The sequence below is a fragment of the Ornithorhynchus anatinus genome, chromosome 21 (assembly GCF_004115215.2).
Source record: "Ornithorhynchus anatinus isolate Pmale09 chromosome 21, mOrnAna1.pri.v4, whole genome shotgun sequence".
Lineage (NCBI taxonomy): Eukaryota > Metazoa > Chordata > Mammalia > Monotremata > Ornithorhynchidae > Ornithorhynchus > Ornithorhynchus anatinus.
Genome location: NC_041748.1, coordinates 12,774,267 through 12,792,247, shown reverse-complemented (window position 1 = coordinate 12,792,247; position 17,981 = coordinate 12,774,267). Strand labels below are relative to the sequence as shown.

The following is a 17,981-nucleotide window of genomic DNA, read 5'->3' as shown; positions in this document are numbered from 1 at the left end:
AACGAATAATCAGCCCGGGGTTCGGTCCCGGCTGGAGATGCCACAGCCCACCCAGGCCAGGTTATCTGGAAGCAGTTCAGGCCTTGCTGGATGTATTCGCTCGGCATTAGTGAGTCGGGGTGAACTAGCTGTGTGTGAAGGGAGTGGGAAGGTTCTTTTCCACATTCCTAGAAGAGCTTCTCTAACCTGGAAGGTATTTTTTCCCTAAAGTTAATCAAGGGCACCTCCTGGAGGTACCTCGTTAGAATTTAATTCGAATTCATGGCCGGTTAAAAAAAAAATAAAGTGGAATAATCAGCCGGTCAATCGTATTGAGCGCTTATTGTGAGCAGAGCACCGTACTAAGCGCTTGGGAGAGTACAGTATAACAACGTAACAGACACATTCCCTTCCCACGAGAGCTTCCAGTCTAGAGGGATTTTACAATCAGTGAATAGTTCATTTTCGGCGGCATCACAGACGATTGATGGTAAATTACTGTTGATAATAATGATGGTATTAGTTAAGCGTCTACTCTGTGCCAAGCACTGTTCTAAGCACTGGGGTAGATACACGGTAATCACGTTGTCCCACGGTCTTAATCCCCATTTTCCAGATGAGGTCACTGAGGCACAGAGAAGTTAAGCGGCTGGCCCGAGGTCACACAGCAGACACGTGGCGGAGCTGGGATTAGAACCCACGGCCTCTGACTCCCAAGCCTGTGCTCTTGCCACTAAGCCACGCTGCTTCTCCCGTGTCAAGGCTTTCATATTTCTATCCCCTAAAAGACTATTTGTATGTGAATATTTGTATGGGGGCAGTGTCGCACCGCAACAGCAATAATAATAATATGAATAATGATGATGATGATTCTTTATATGGTATGAGCCAGGCACAATGGTAAGTGCTGGAGAAGAAATAAGGTAACTCTGACTCCCAGGCCCCATGTTCTTTCCACTAGGCCACACTGCTTCTAGGAAAACAATAAGGCAGCGGGTTCAGCGCTCTACTTGGAGGTCCAGACTGAGGTTGATATACTGGGTACCACACCTGGCTGATATAATCATAAATTCATTCATTCACTAGTATTTCTTGAGCGCTTACTACGTGCAGAGCACTGTACTAACCGCTTGGAATGTACAAATCGGTAACAGATAGAAACAGTCCCTGCCCTCTGACGGGCTTACGGTCTGATCGGGGAGACGGACAGACGACAACAATAATAATGTCGGTATTGGTTAAGCGCTTACTATGTGCAGAGCACCGTTCACTGTGCTGGGAGAGATACAGGGTAATCAGGTTGTCCCGCGTTGGACTCACAATTTTCATCACCATTTTCCAGACGTACAGGGAAGTTAAGTGACTTGCCCACAGTCACACAGCTGACAAGTGGCAGAGCCGGAATTCCCAGGAGACTCCCAAGCCCGTATTCCTTCCACTGAGCCACGCTGCTTCCCATATGCTGATCACCACCCGAGAAAGAGCCGGGTCTGTCGGCGGCACGTGCAGGCCCGCCGGGGCCCAAGTCGTGCTCTGACCACTCACCTCGTCCTGAGGGTTTGGGCCCCTGGCTCGGCATGGCCGTGGAGGAGCAGTGCACCCCACTTTACAGCCCTGTGTAGCTACGCTGAGTGTTTCGGGGTCTCCTGCCTGGAAATCTTTTAACGATACCTCCCTTCTCCGCCCTCGTTCCCCGGCCCCCAAGGCCCGCAACAACAGCCCTGTCTGGGCCGCAGTCACGTAAACGGCCACTGAACATTTTTTCTGGGACTAGGCCAACGGCTCCCTTCTGCTTATTCCCTCTGACGGGGATGAAAATCAATGTGTAGGTTTCTATGGCAACCAAGCCTGTCGCTTGTGGCATACATTCCTCTGAAGTCCCAGAAGACTTGGTTCCAAATCTCCCTGGGCCCAGATTTCAGCTAATATGGTTGACAGAATCCAGAAATAATGACCCTCGCGGTTATTTGGTAAATTCTAACGGTGTGCCAAGTGCTATATTCTAGGCCGAGGTAGATGATCAAATCAGTCACAATCCCTGTCCGACTGAGGCGGGAGAAAAGGTATTGAATTCCCATTTTGCAGGTGAAGAAACTGGGGCACAGAGAAGTTAGGTGACTTGTCTATGGTCAAAGAGCAGTGAAATGGCAGAGCTGGGATTAGAACCCAGTTCCTCTGACTCACAGGCCACTGCTCTTTCCATGAACTGCTCCCCTTAACCGTATCCATTTTCTATTTTCCTGGTTCAGACAAGCTGACAAAGCTAGGGCTGCTTTGCAGATAAATTTCCACCGGCTTCTATTTCCGATCCCCAGATTCAGCCGCTGTTATTGCTGTTTGCATCCGTGACCTGCTCTGGGAGGTCTCTGTGCACGGGAATATATCTGTCGGTATATTGTACTCTCCCAAGCATTTAGTACAGTGCTTTGCACACAGTAAGCGCTCAATAAATACTATTGAATGAATGAATGAGCGCTGTTCAAGGTCTTGGGGATGAAAAGTTGAAGCTGAAGATATAGGGCAAGACTTCAAGGAGATTAAACTAATGTAGGAGGAAGGCAGACATGCATAATTTACAAAGAGTGGGTGAAATTGAGTGATAATATTTCTCTAATGGAAAAGGACAGAAAAGGGAAGCAAGATTATTACAAGGATGGAGAAAATACGTACGCAGGAAGATATTTCAAATATTAGTGCCCGGCACACAATAAGCACCCGATAAATACGATTGATTGATTGCTTATGACTCTCCAATCTGGAAAGTGAGGGCTGATAAGAAACATGGATGAAATTTTATGAAATCATGAAGGGTCAACCCCGATTTTTTGATCCCCCAAACTCCATACCACTAGGAAGAGGGAGCAACCGCTGAAGCTTAAAAGGGTCACTTCCCTTCGTGAGGAGTAAGAACAGAGAACTCGTTCCCAAAGGAAACGGTGCCGAAAAGGGATTTGGAATAAGTGCATGCTGGCTGGTTACTTTAGAGAGCGTGAGAAGGGATGGATGGTCCATTCCCGTGGTTGAGGATGGCTGTCTAGGTGACAGAGTCCTGGGCTGAGTGGGTCAGGAATGGTGAATGCCAAAATTAAGAACTCAAAATAAAAATAAAACAATTGAGAGATAGTCAAAGTGATTTTAAACCCCTTTCCAGTTCATAATTTCTTCATCTCTCTTTCAGCTCTCTACGGAGTTCTATTTGAGGCCCGCAAGGAAGCTGCCTTTGCCAATTATCGCCTCTGGGAGTCTCTCGGATTCGTCATAGCTTTTGGATACAGCACCTTTTTGTGCGTCTCGGTCAAGCTCTACGTCGTGCTCGCGGTTCTGCTCGTGTCAATGGTGACTTACGGAACAGTCGAGTACTTGGAATCCAAAAACCCATCCGATAAACTGGCCGCCTCTGAGAGGAGCGACCGGACAGACACTCCAGAGAAGCAAACATACCTGTAAGATGAGATCCGTGGCAGGGAAGAATCAGAATACGCCAGTCACTTCTTCGGGTGTGACGTTGGCATTCGGTGATCCTTTCGAAAGGCAACGCAATCTAACTCTGCACAGTCGTTCATGTTCATTCGTGTTGCGTAGGGTATCCTGGAAAAGAAATTTTTCAAAAATCACAAAAGACCGAGTTCTGATCCAGAGTCTGATTAGCCCCTGGAAAGTTGCTCCAACGATGTAATGTATTTTTGTCTATAATCAATCAAACCATCATATTTACCGAATGCCTACTGTGTAGGGAACACTGTACTAAGCACCAGGGAGAGTAGCCTGGCCCTGGTCGCTTCCTATTCTTGCAGGTAGCCTACCCTATTCTTTTCCAGACATCGGCTTCTTAATAAATTCAGTTGTCACTTTGAGGATCCGCCTATGACAATTTTGATCATCAACACGCAGCTAGCAGAAGAAAGCATGCCAAAGTGTTGAATATATCGCTGCCTCATAGATTCTTTGAGAGGAGCCTCTCATCCAAAATATTCCCTCACCCCTTCCCACCTGTCCCTCTCCCCACACCCCTGTGATTTGGGACCCCATGCCTTTCCCATGCAGTGTTTGACTCTTGGAAGACACAGAAAAGCAGCACGACCTAAGTGAAAGGCGATCAGAATTGGGAGGCTCCACCACTTGTCTGCTGTGTGGCCTTGGACAAGTCACTTCACTGCTCTGTGCCTCAGTTTCCTCATCTGTAAAATGGGATGAAGACTGTGAGCCCCGTGTGGGACAGGGATTGTGTCCAACCTGATCACCTTGTAACTACCCCAGCGCTTAGAAAGGTGCTTGGCACGGAGTTAGTTCTTAATAAATACTATAATTATTATTATTTAAAGACACTCAGCTTCTCTGTTCCTCGGTGTTCTCATCTGTAAATGGAGATTCAGTTCCTGTCTTTCCTTAGACGGCGAGCCCCCCTTAGAGATGCAGCGTGGCTTACTGGAAAGAGCGGGAGCATGAGGACGGGGGTTCTAATCCCGGCTCCGCCATTTGTCTGCTGGGTGAACTTGGGCAAGTCGTAACTTCTCTGTGCCTCAGTTACCTCATCTGTAAAATGGGAATTAAAAGTGTGAGCCCCACGTGGAACAACCTGACTACCCTGTGTCTACCCCGGCGCTCAGGACGGTGCTTGGCACACAGTAAGCGCTTCACAAATACCGTAATTATTATTCTTATGTAGGATGGGGGCCTTATTTCTTGGCACATAGTAAACCCTTAACAAATATCATATTCCAGTAATAATAACAGTCATTACTGGAGACAAAATATCGTGTCCTAATAGTGCCTAATTGGAAGTGCAACGTCTTTTGCCAGAGGCCTTCCCTCAAACAAATGGCTTGCATTTAGAAACAAATTTCGCTTTGTTGGCTATTCTAGCAGACAGCAGCAGCACCCTAGGGTGTTTTTCTCAACTCCAGTGACACCCTGTTGAAAACAGAAGGTTAATCAGATTTCCTAACTAAGGAACCCAGACTCAAGCTCCTCTCCAGACACTCCCAAATAGTTGAGAATTCCAAGGCAAGATTCTGCGAATGATTTCAAAACCAGTGTCCCAAATGGCAGGATTGTTAGAAGAAGGAAAACGGCTTAGAAATAAACAAAACAAAAATTTCCTAAAGCTGATTTGCCACCAAATCCCCAGCTGGGAAAGGACTCCGATCCAACTGCGGGGCTTCTTGCCGCACAAACCGGCCCAGCACATTCTCAACCAGCTGGGGACCTTTAACTGCAATCCGGGGGCTCGGTCTCAACTTCGGCAGCTTTTCTAAATTGATGACTGCAACATCTCCCAAGTAGTGTTCAAGCTGCAGGATGACTTGAATAAACACTGATTTTCACGAGAGGCTACTGCTGGTGCCTGTCCCTTGTTAAACTCGATCAAAGCGGAAATGAGTTCTTGATTTCCTTCCTGTGACAGAAGGTACTTGTGGCTCCTTAATTTGGGCACCACCCTGCAGTTCCAAAAGATCAGGATGATGACGATGATGATCTGTGTGGAGTGCTTACGACGTGACGATCGCTGTACTAAGCACTGGGGTAGATACAAGCATGATAATGTCGGATATAGTCCGTGATCATAATCTTAGGATCCTATCTTATCATCTTTTCTCCTCCTCCTCCTCTACTTCTTCCTCCTCCTCGTGGTCCTCCTCCTCCTGCTCCTTGGATTCTCATTCCTCATTTTCTCCGCCAACTAAGTCCACCTTCCTTGACCCTCTTCTCTCTACCACTTCCCATCGCTCCACCACCACCTCTTTATAGTTACTGGTCTCGTCCCTGAAGGTCATCACTACAGCAAATGAATTTTGGAACAAAGTCCTTGAGTTAACAGATATGTATCTTTAACTCTTGGATCTCTTCCCGGGCTTAGGAGTCAGAGGTCGTGGGTTCTAATCCCAGCTCCGCCACTTGTCAGCCGTGTGACTTTGGGCAAGTCACTTGGCTTCTCGGTGCCTCAGTTACCTCATCTGTAAAATGGGGATTAAGACTGGGAGCCCCAGGTGGGACAACCTGATTACTCTGAATCTCCCCTGGCGCTTAGAACGGTGCTCGGCACATAGTAAGCGCTTAACAAATACCAACATTATTATTATTATTATTATTGAGGGCAGGGCGGCTGTGTCTACCAATGCTATTATATTGTACTCTCCCCAGCCCTTAGTAGAGTGTTCTGCACCCAGTAAATGTTACATATTATATAATATATAACATTTACTATGCATAATGTTTAATATATAACGTAAACTCCTCACTATTGGCTTCAAAGCTCTCCATCACCTTGCCCCCTCCTACCTCACCTACATTCTCTCCTTCCGCAGCCCAGGCCGCACGCTCTGCTTACTCCGCTGCTAACCTTCTCACTATTCCTCGTTCTCACCTGTCCCGCCATTAATCCCGACCCACGTCCTACCTCCGGCCTGGAATGCCCTGCCTCCTCACATCTGCCAAACTAGCACACTTTCCCCCCTTCAAAACCCTACTGAAAGCTCACCTCCTCCAGGAGGCCTTCCTAGACTAAGTCCCCCCTTTCCTCTGCTCCTCTTCCCCTCCCCATCGCCCCGACTCCCTCTGCTCTACCCCCCTCCCCGCCCCACAGCACTTGCGTATGTATGTATGTGTATATTTATAATTATAATTATGTTTATTTTTATTAATGATGGGTATATATCTATAATTCTATTTATTTATAATGACGCCACTGATGCCTGTTGACTTGTTCTGATGTCTGTCTCCCCGCTTCTAGACCGTGACCCGCTGTGGGCAGGGATTGTCTCTATTTGTTGCCGAACTGTACCTTCCAACCGCTTAGTACAGTGCTCTGCACACAGTAAGCACTCAATAAATACGATCGAATGAATGAATATATGTGTATATGTATATATTTGCATATATATATATGTATATATATATATATATCTGACTGACTGTCTTTCCCACACTTGAGATTTGGGAAGAGCCACCCTCTTGAGTTTCTGCAGGGAATGTGTCTCTTATATTCTGGTATTGTCCTCTCTCAAGCACTTAGTACGGTCCTCTGCACACAGTTCATGCTCAATAAATACAACTGACTGCCCGATTCAGGACCCCGTTTGGGGATTTTCTATAGCCTTCAACCATTTGCGCAGAGATCAAGCCAACTCCCGTGATAGGGAAAAGATTGAGCATGCCAGTGCCAGATTAGGGGCCCTTCTCTCTACCCAGAATATTTTTTTTTGGTGACATCTGTTAAGCATTTACTAGGAGGCAGGCACTGTTCTAAGTCGATACAGGTTGGACGCAGTCCGTGTCCCATGGGGGATTCACGGTCTTTACCCCCATTTCACAGAGGAGGTAACGGAGGCCCGGAGAACCGAAGTGACTTGCCCAAAGTCACACAGCAGACAGGTGGCAGAGCTGGGATTAGTACCGATGACTTTCCGACTCCCAGAACCGTGCTCTATCCGCTACGCCAAGCTGCTTTCCGTCCGTCCTCCCCCGTCCTCCTGGCACCCGTATCGTATTTATTGAGTGCTTTCTGTGTGCAAAGCACCGTATTCAACACTTGGGAGAGTACGATATAATAATAAACAGATACAGTCCCTGCCCACAATAAGCTTTTGACAACAAGCACTTCATTCATTCATGCGTTCATTCAATCTTATTTATTGAGCGCTTACTGTGTGCAGAGAGCCCGTCCATTAAAAACGTATTTATCAAGCACTTACTATGTGGCAAGCATTGTGCTTTGAACTGGGTAGGCACCGGACAGTCAGATCACAGTAGAAAAATGGATAGAGAACAGGCTCGGGAGTCAGAAAGACCCGGGCTCTTATCCCAGCTCCCCCATACGACTGCTGGGTGACCTTGGGCAAGTCACTTCACTTTCTTGTGTCTCAGTCACCTCATCTGTAAAATGGGGATAAAGACTGTGAGCCTCATAGGGGACAGGGACTGCGTAATAATAATAATAATAATAACGTTGGTATTTGTTAAGCGCTTACTATGTGCGGAGCACTGTTCTAAGCGCTGGGGGGGGCGGTGGTACAAGGTAATCAGGTTGTCCCACGTGAGCTCACAGTCTTCATCCCCATTTTACAGATGAGGTAACTGAGGCCCAGAGAAGTGAAGTGACTTGCCCACCGTCACACAGCTGACGAGTGGAAGGGCCAGGATTCGAACCCATGACCTCTGACTCCCAAGCCCGGGCTCTTTCCACTGAGCCACGCTGCTTCTGTGTCCAATCTGATTACCTTATACCTACCCCGGCGCTTAGAACAGTGCCTGGCACATAGTAAGCGCTTAACATATACTATTCAAAAAAAATCGGAACACAATCCTGCCCTGGCGGAGGACTCACAGTCTAAGGGGGGATAACAGGCATCTCAACTCCATTTTACAGATGAATAAACTGAGGCACAGAGAGGTTAAGCTAATCATCAAAGATCACACAGTAGGCAAGTGGCAGAGTTGGGATTAGATCCCGGGTCCCCTGACTCCATGATCTTTCCATTTGGCCATACTGTCTCCTTCCATTTTCTCCTTAATGATATTTACTGCTAATAATGATAATAATAATAATAATGGCCTTTGTGATGTCCCTACTACATACCAGTAGTAGGGAAGCAGCGCGGCTCAGTGGAAAGAGCCCGGGCTTCGGAGCCAGAGGTCGTGGGTTCGACTCCCGGCTCTGCCACTTGTCAGCTGTGTGACTGTGGGCAGGTCACTTCCCTTCTCTGGGCCTCAGTTACCTCATCTGTAAAATGGGGATTAACCGGGAGCCTCACGTGGGACGACCTGATTACCCTGTATCTACCCCAGCGCTTAGAACAGTGCTCCGCACACAGTAAGCGCTTAACAGATACCAACATTATTATTATGCCAGGAACTTTACTAAGTGTCGGGGGTGGAGACAAGCAAACCAGGTTGGACGCAGTCTCTGTTCCACATGGGGCTCACAGTCTCAATCCCCATTTTACAGATGAGGTAACTGAGGCCCCGAGAATAATAACGGTGGTACTGGTTAAGCCCTTACTGCATGTTAAGCACTGTTCTAAGCGCTGGGGTAGATAAAGGGTAATCAGGCTGCCCCACGTGGGACTCACACTTTTAATCCCTATTTTACAGATGAGGTAACTGAGGCACAGAGAAGTGAAGTGACTTGCCCAAGACCACATAGCAGACAAGTGGCGGAGGTGGGATTAGAACCCACGTCCTCTGACTCAACCCCGGGAGTCAAAGGACCTGGGTTCTAATCCCACTCCACCACTTGCCTGCTGTGTGACCTTGGACTAGTCACTTCCCTTCCTCTGGACTTCAGTTTGTCAACTGGAAAATGGAGATCAACTACCCGTTCTCCCCGCTACCTAGACTGTGAGACCGTGCAAATTCTGATTAACTTGTATTTATCCCAGTGCTTAGAACCAGAGCTCGGCAATATATTAAGTGCATAATAACGACAAGAGCCCGTGGGTTCTAATCGCCGCTCTGCCACTCGTCTGCTGTTGGGCAAGCGGCTTAACTTCTCCGTGCCTCAGTTACTTCATCTGTAAAATGGGGATGAAGGCTGTGAGCCTCACGTGGGACCACCTGATGACCCTGTATCTCCCCCAGCGCTTAGAACGGTGCTTCGCACGTAGTAAGTGCTTAACAAACGCCATAATAATAATGATCTCAGTCTTCCCAACTGAAAAATGGGGATAATAAATATCTGTCATTCTGCCCACCTTGCTTGTTTTGATGTCTGCCTCCCCGCTTCTAGACTTGAAGCCTGTTGTTTGGGTAGGGACTGTTTCTATTTGTTGCTGAACTGCGAGCCCCCCCTTGGGACAACCTGATTACCTTTTATCTACCCTAGTGCTTAGAACAGCGCTCATCACACAGAGCTTAACAAATGCCATTATTGTTAATGATAATTATTATTATTATTAATAATGATCAGGTGCATCTTAGCCTTAACTCTTCCCCAACAAGAGAGAAGGATGCAGGGGGGAGCACACGTTTCTACCTTTCTAAGAGAAGCAGCGTGGCCCAGTGGAAAGAGCCTGGGCTTGGGAGTCAGAGGTCGTGAGTTCGAATCCCGACCCTGCCACCTGTCAGCTGTGTGACTGTGGGCAAGGCACTTAACTTCTCTGTGCCTCAGCTACCTCATCTGTCAAATGGGGATTAACTGTGAGCCTCACCTGATTACCCTTTATCTACCCCAGCGCTCAGAACAGTGCTCTGCACATAGTAAGCGTTTAACAAATACCAACGTTATTATTATTATTATTAAGTCCAGGAAAAAACGAGACGATTTTTTTCCATTTAGCAAAGCCGTGTGTAGCACCACCAACGGACACTAGATGCTAGCAGAGGGTAAGGCTGGGTAACAGCTTAGACGTCTGGAAAGGGATTTAAAAGATTTTGAAAAGCGAGGACAGGGTATTTTCTGCTTTCTTTTTTTAAAAAAAATCTTTCCATCTTGGCACAGTGCAGGGGTGAAAGTTTTGAGACGCTCGATTGGAAGTTACAGAAGAATACAAATGATCACGATGGTATTTTTTAAGCGCTTCCTATGTGGCAGGCACCGTATTAAGTACTGGGATGGACACAGGCAAATCAGGACGGAAGGAGTCTCTGTCCCATGTGGGGATCACAGTCTCAGTCCCCATTTTACAGACGAGGTTAATGAGGCACAGTGACTCGCCCAGGGTCACAGAGCAGACGAGCGGCGGAGCCGGGATTAGAACCCAGGACCTTCTGACCCCCGGGTCCGTGCTCTATCCCCTACTCTATGCTGCTTCTAGGGCGAACAAAGCCGCTGGCATGGACAGACATTGTGTTGGGCATCGAGGCAATAAAGAGAGATGGCTTGAGTCGAATCAGGTCAGCAGGACCTCACATTAAAGTCTTCACACTAGAGAAGCGGCGTGGCTCAGCGGAAAGAGCCCGGGCTTTGGAGTCGGAGATCAGGAGTTCGAATCCCGGCTCTGCCACTTGTCAGCTGTGTGACTTTGGGCAAGTCACTTCACTTCTCTGTGCCTCAGTTACCTCATCTGTAAATGGGGATTAAGACCGTGAGCCCCACGTGGGACAACCTGATTCCCTTGCGTCTACCCCAGCGCTTTGGACAGTGCTCTGCACATAGTAAGCACTTAACAAATACCAACGTTCTTATTATTGTTAAAAAAATAAAATGAACTCCAGTGGGTTGCCCATCTTGTGAGCAGCAGTGTCACCCCCTGCACCCACGCCATGCAACACGGCTTCTGGTCTTGCAGGAAAGACCTTCCCATCTCCCAAGACCACGGGCAGGAACCTCATTACCTCTGGCTTTGAGGGGCTTAATCAGCTCTCTCCTTCTCCCCGCTTCTCTCCCACCGCAACCCGGCCCTCACACTCTGCTCCCCTGACGCCGACCTACTCGCTATGCCTCAATCTCGTCTCTCCCTCCAACACCACCACCTGTCTACTCTGTGACCTTGGGTAAGTCACTTGGCTTCGCCGGGCCCCACTTATGTTATCTGTAAAATGGGGATTGAGACTGTGAGCCCCAAGTGGGATAAGGACTATGTTCATCTCAGTTATCTTATATCCACCCCAGCGTCTAGTACAATACTTGGCCCTTACTAAGCGCTTAACAAGTACCACAACTATTATTATTATTATTATTACCTTGCTCGTGCTATCCCAGAAGCTGGTAACTCTGCCCTTCCCTGACCCCCAAACCTCCTGTCGGACAGATCCTCACTTTCCCCAGACTCAAAGACCTACTTAAATCATATCTCCTCCAAGAAGTTTCCTTTGATTAACTCTCATTTCTCACCCATTCATTCATTCAATTGTATTTATGGAGCGCTTACTTTGTGCAGAGCACTGTTCCACCACTGTTCTCCACCCCTTGCTTCTCTGCTGCCTACGAACTTAGGTCTGTACCCCCTAAGCACTTTGATATTCACCCACTCCAAACCCCAGAACACTTATGCACATATCTTTATACTCTTCTGCTTCTCCGAACTGTAATTTATTTAACCAGTTCCTTCAGGGCGGGGACCGTGTCTGCTAACTCTATTGTATCGCAGTCTCCCTAGCACCTAGAGAGCAGCGTAGCGCGGTGGACAGAGCCCGGGCCCGCGAGTCAGGAGGTCATGGGCTCTAATCCCAGCTCTGATACTTGTCTGCTGTCTTACCTTGGACGAGACACTTGACTTCTCTGGGCCTCAATTACCTCATCTGTAAAATGGAGCCTGAGACTGTAAGCCCCAAGGGGGACAACCTGATTACCTTGTATCTACTCCAGCGTTTAGAACAATGCTTGGCACATAGTAAACGCTTAACAAATACCATCATTATTATGATCTTACTTAGACCTGGACAACCCCCTCCTTTTGCTTCCTCTACGTTCTGCCGCCCAGATTACTTTTCTACAAAAACATTCGGGCTGTGTTTCCCCACTCCCCAAGAACCTCCAAAGGTTGCCTATCCAGAAAAAACTCCTTGATATCGGCTTTAGAGGACTTTGCCCCCTCCTACCTCACCTCGGTACTCTCTTTTAACCACTCAGCCCATACGTTTTTTGCTCCTCTAATACCAACCTTCTCGCTGTACCTTGATCTCTTCTATCTCACTGCCAACCTCTCACCCCACCCGTGTCCTATCTCTGGCCTGGAACACCCTCCCTCTTCATATCTGACAGACCCTCCCTCTCTTCAAAGCCTTACTGAAGGCACAAATCCTGCAAGAGGCCTCCCCTGACTACACCCTCCATTCCTCTTCTCCCACCCCTTTTTGTGCCACCACGACTTGCTCCCCCGCCCCAGTTATGTCCATATCTGTAATTCTATTAATTTATATTAATGTCTGTCTCCCCCTCTAGACTGTGAGCAGGGAATGTGTCTGCTATATTATTATATTGTACTCTCCCAAGTGCTTAGTGCAGCGCTCTGCACCCCAGTAAGCGCTTAATAAATATGACTGAGTGACTGACCTGGGGTTGTATCTCAGACAGTAGCTGGTGGAATTCCAGGCATCAATCCTCCTGTTCAGAATCCTCAGCTTTTGCATTCCCAGATTTCAGAAGGAACGTTTTCCATGAATTTCTCACTTCCCTCTGTGCCTTTTTTCTCCGGCTGGTCCCCCGAGCCCATCTGTCTCCCAGTTTGTCAGATCCAGGAAAATCCCTGGGGGATTTCTCTTCCAGTCCATGAACAACCTCCAAGAGACCAGCTATGAGAAACTGCCTGAACCTTTCTCAGAAAAAATCATGGAAGCATCTGAATCTGTCACTCGGGGATCACCTTCCTGTATGTTGACAGAATTACTAAAGAAGAAACTTGCTTTTCTTCCTCACAGCTGCATAACCACCCCTTTGCACCCTTATCATAGGCAGGAAGAGGGGATGAGGCGATAGGAGAGTCAGGTAGCGGGAGAGAGGGTGAATCTCCTTCCCCGGCGTGGCAGTCTCAACCAGTCTTGTTCTGACCACCTCGTGTGGAAACGGGCCCTCTTTCGCCTACACATTTTTTCGGCCACTGGTAGAATGCTAGTCACATCTCCTTCCAGAGGCCTTCCCTGATAAAAGCCTTCTTTTCCCTGATTCCCTCTCCCATATGCATCATCAATGCCCTTGGATCTGTACTCTCTGGGTATGCACTCCACCCTCAGGCCCATAGCACTTTAATGCATATCCACAATTTATTTCTTTATATTAAAGTCTGTCTGCCCCATCTAGCCCCTCTCAGGGTCGCATAGGGAAAGTTTCCGGCGCGCTACCTGTCTCGACTACGGAGAACCTCAAGTTCCCCCAAGAACCCCCAATGTTGCCCATCCCCACTTCCGCATCGGACAGAAACTCCTTACCATCGGCTTTAAAGCACTGAGTCACCTTTCCCGCTCTTGCCTCACCTTATGCATCTCCTATACAACCCAAGCCGCACACGTCGCTCCTCTATTGTCAACCTACTCACTGCACCGCCAACACGTCTATCTCACCACCGACCTCTTGTCTACATCCTGTCTCTGGCCTAGAATACCCTCTCTCTTCATATCTGACAATCACTCTCCCCACCTTCAAAACCTTATTGACGACACATCTCCTCCAAGAGGCCTTCCCTGAATAAAGCCTTCATCTCCTCTTCTCCCACTCCTTTCTGCATCACCCTTGTGCTTGAATTCGCTCTCTTTTCTCATCCCCCGCTTAACCGCACAACACATTCGTACATATCTGTAATGTATTGATGTTAATTTCTGTCTCCCCCTCAAGCTTGTAAGCTCGCTGTGGATAGGGAATGTGTCTACTAACTCTGTGATTGTTCTATAGTACTCTCCCAGGTGACCAGTATAGTGCTTGGCACACAGTAAGCATTCAATACATAAATCGATTGATTGACCGATTAAGGGGGGGTGGACAGGAATGGGGTAAGGCTGGAACTAGAGGAGCAGAGTGTGCAGGCTGGGCTGTAGTAGATTAGCAAGTTGAGGTAGAAGAGTGATGGAGTGCTTTAAAGCCAAAGGGAACGAGTTTCTGTCTGAAGTGGAGGAGGATGGGTAGCCACTGGAGATTCTTGAGGAGTGGGGAAACGTGGCCTGAATGGGTTTGAAGAAAAATGATCCGGGCAGCAGAGTGAAGTGTGGATTGGAGTGGGGAGAGACAGGAGACAGAGAGGTCAGCAAGGAGGCGATACAGTAATCGAGGTAAGGTAGGATAGGTGTTTGGACTAATGTGGCAAAAGTTTGGATGGAGAGGAAAAGGTAGATTTTAGCGATGTTGTGAAGGCTGAACCTGCAGGATTTAGTGACGGACTGAATAGGTGGGTTGAATGAGAGAGATGATTTCAGGATAACGCCAAATGTACATTATGGAAGACAGGAACGGTGGTAGACCTGTCTACAGTGATGGGAAAATCAGGTGGTGGACTGGCTTTGGATGAGAAGATGAGGATTTCTATTTTGGACCCGTTGGGCTTGAGGTGTCAGCTGGACTCCCAGAAGAGATGTCTGGAGAAAGAAGATAGAGATATGGAAGAGTAAGTGCTCGAGTACATAAATGACAGGGAGGTTAGTTGTGACTGCATATGGGCTGAGGTGGTACAATTTTTTTTTAATGGCGTTAAGTCCTTACTATGTGTCAGGCATTGTTTTAAGCCCTGGGATAGATACAAAATAATCAGATTGGACACAGCCAGTGTCCTACGTTGGGCTCAGAGTCTCAATCCCCATTTTACAGATGAGGTAACCGAAGAACAGGGAAGTGAAGCGACTTGCCTAACGTCCAACAGCAGACAAGTGCGAGTATGCTGAAGTAGTGGTAGGAAAGAGTTGGGTCCAAGAAAGTCTCCTGGAGGAGGGGGGTTTCAGAAGATCTTCGAAGATGGGGAGAAGCTTGGCCTGGTGGAACTGAAGGGAAGAGAGTTTGAGATAGGAGGGAGGTCATTCATTCATTCAATAGTATTTATTGAGTGCCTACTATGTGCAGAGCACTTAAGAGAGCCGAAAACACCCATAGTTCATATTGAACCCATAGTTCTAACATGCATTGAGAATCAGCGTGGCCTAGTGGAGAGAAGATGGACCTGAGTGTCAAAAAGACCTGGGTTCTAAACCGAGCTCCGCCACTCGTCTGTTGACCTTGGGCAAGTTACTTAACTTCTCTGTGGCTCAGTTACCTCATCTGTCAAATGAGGATAAAGACTGTGAGCCTCACTTGGGACAGGGACTGTGCCCAACTTAATTAGCTTGCATCAACCCTAGCGCTTAGTCCTGTGTCTGGCATAGAATAAGCACTTACTGAATACCATTTAAAAAAAAAAATTAATGTTATTTTAACAGTTGTGGAAGATCACTTATTTTGCGAGCTTTGTGGATTTTACATCAGACACGAACAACTAAATGCTTTACTATACGTGCTTACACCCCAAATTTGCATATATCAATTCTATATGTATACAACTACGTGAATTTAGGCATACGTATTTATATTATATATATGCGATAGAAGGTTAGAAGTGGTCGGGTGTGCCTGTGTGTGTCCTTCATAATCAAAGAAGACAGCACTGTCAATGAAATTCACTCATGAATGTGTCTGTGTGGCCAATGTGGGATCCTCGGTCCCAACCACACAGTGCGCACGCAAAGACCGCCTGTGTCTGTTTTCGATTTTGTCTTCTCATCTTCTGGTTTCGCTGACACTTCTGTTCAAAGAGGACCCCTCCTTCCTTGATCTCAGGTCACCACGCTGGTCCCCCGGGAACAAGTGACTTCCGAGAAGTAGCACTGTAATGATGCTTGGCTTTCATTTATCCTCAGAACTTTTCCTCTGTCCTTGTTTCCAGTTTTGGCTCACCATTCCACAGGTGTTGCGTATCCTGCTGGCATTCATTTCCCTTCCATGCGTCACCTTGCCTAGCTGGGTTAAAGCGAGCGTAGCTTCGATGCTAGGACACCTGCTTTGTCTCAGAACCTCCACGGTCGTGTCCCTGTCTTTCCGTTTGATATTGATTGAATGCAGCTCGTATGTGACGCTCATGGAAAAAGCAAGTCCCATAACTTGGGCAGTTGGAAGGGCGCGTAGGTTTCGAAGGGCTTTGAAGAGTCTTTCCCCTCTCAGGATGGCACCTGGAGAGTTTCCAGGACTCTCCCAGTCTGGGCTATGAGAGAGAGAATCAAGCAGAGGCCTACTCATTCCATTCCTAGTTTGGCCAGTGGCTAGCAAGCGGAAGGCAATCTGCTACAAGTCAAAACTCACCTGTGCTGGGCAGCAGCGGCATAGAAGAGAGTTGAGGGGGGGAAACTCAAGTTTACCGCACGGAAGAAGGTAATGGTAAACCACTTCTGGATTTTTGCCGAGAAAGTATGTGGATACGCTACCAGGATGATGGAAGATGGAGCTGGGGCATTTTGGGAAAGACGTATTCAAGGAGTTGCTTGGGGTGAGAAACGCCTCGACAGCAGAAGACAGAAAGTCTTGCCATTTCTCTAGGACTCCCTCCTTGCCCACGTTGAGACTGAAGCCATCTTAGCTCTTCTGAGGAAAAATGATGGCAGTAACGCCTGTAACGACATGATTAACGATCCCCAACCTGTAGCGATCTGTAGAGCTCCGGATGACTTGGACTTTGGCGTCCCACCTCTTGTCTGTCACCCTTGTACCTATGTCACTTTAAGATGCTGCCAGTAGACGTTTGGTAGCAAGAAGGCATCTTATCTCTGAGAAATTGGCATGGAACTGACCTCGGAGACTTCCCTTTGCCGTGCCCAATGTCTTGACTAATTCCTGGAACATAGCATCACGGAGAAATGCCCATTCATCATGTATTTTGGAGACTGTGGTCTGAGCTTCTCGTTTCAACAGGCCTGTGGTAACAATGCTGCTCGAGGGTGAATTTATTCTCCAAGAGCATTCGGTTATTTCCGTGGCACGAGGGGCCATTTTTCAACAGTGTGAATTTGGATCATATGAGATGATGGGTCCCTCCAACATCCTGCTTCTCACAAGAAGCAGGGTGACTTAGTGCACAGGCCCGGGAGTCAGAGGACCTGGGTTCTAATCCCAGCTCTGCTACTTTTTTGCTGTGTGACCTCGGGCAATTCACTTCACTGCTATGGGCTTCAGTTTCCTCATATGTAAAATGGGGATTCAGTGAAAGCTGCCCTTTCTTCTGCATCCAAACTGCTTCCACTTTGAAACATTCATGCATCCTAAGCCACCTGGATTACTGCATCACCCTCCTTGCTGATCTCCTAGCCTCCTGTCCCTCCCCACTCCAGTCCATACTTCACTCTGCTGCCCAGATCAGTGTTCTACAAAAAGGTTCAGGACATGTCAGCCCGCTCCTCAAAAAACTCCAGTGGTTGCCCATCCACGTCCGCATCTTACAAAAACTCCTCACCATTGGCTTTATAGCACTCAATCACCTTGCCCCCCTCCTACCTCACCTCACTTCTCTCCTTCTACAACCTGCTTCGCTCCGCTAATGCTAACCTTCTCACTGTGCCCTGATCTCATCTATCTAATCACTGACCCCTTGCCCACCTCCTGCCTCTGGCCTGAAATGTCCTCC

At 47.8% G+C, this 17,981-nt stretch overlaps 1 protein-coding gene and 1 non-coding gene across 2 annotated transcripts in view; both read left to right on the top strand.

Moving 5' to 3' along the window:
• UNC93A (unc-93 homolog A) overlaps positions 1-4,138 on the top strand; it is a 50,042-nt gene extending 45,904 nt beyond the window's left edge. The window contains exon 9 of the mRNA XM_016227886.3: positions 3,158-4,138. Within this exon, the coding sequence (XP_016083372.2) occupies positions 3,158-3,426 (269 nt within the window). The 3' untranslated portion in view covers positions 3,427-4,138. The remainder of the gene's footprint in view (positions 1-3,157) is intronic.
• A 12,380-nt stretch (positions 4,139-16,518) lies between these two features.
• Positions 16,519-16,656, top strand: LOC114806226. The gene has a single exon (XR_003754262.1). It is a non-coding gene; the product is annotated as a small nucleolar RNA SNORA7 (small nucleolar RNA).
• Positions 16,657-17,981: the final 1,325 nt, after the last annotated feature.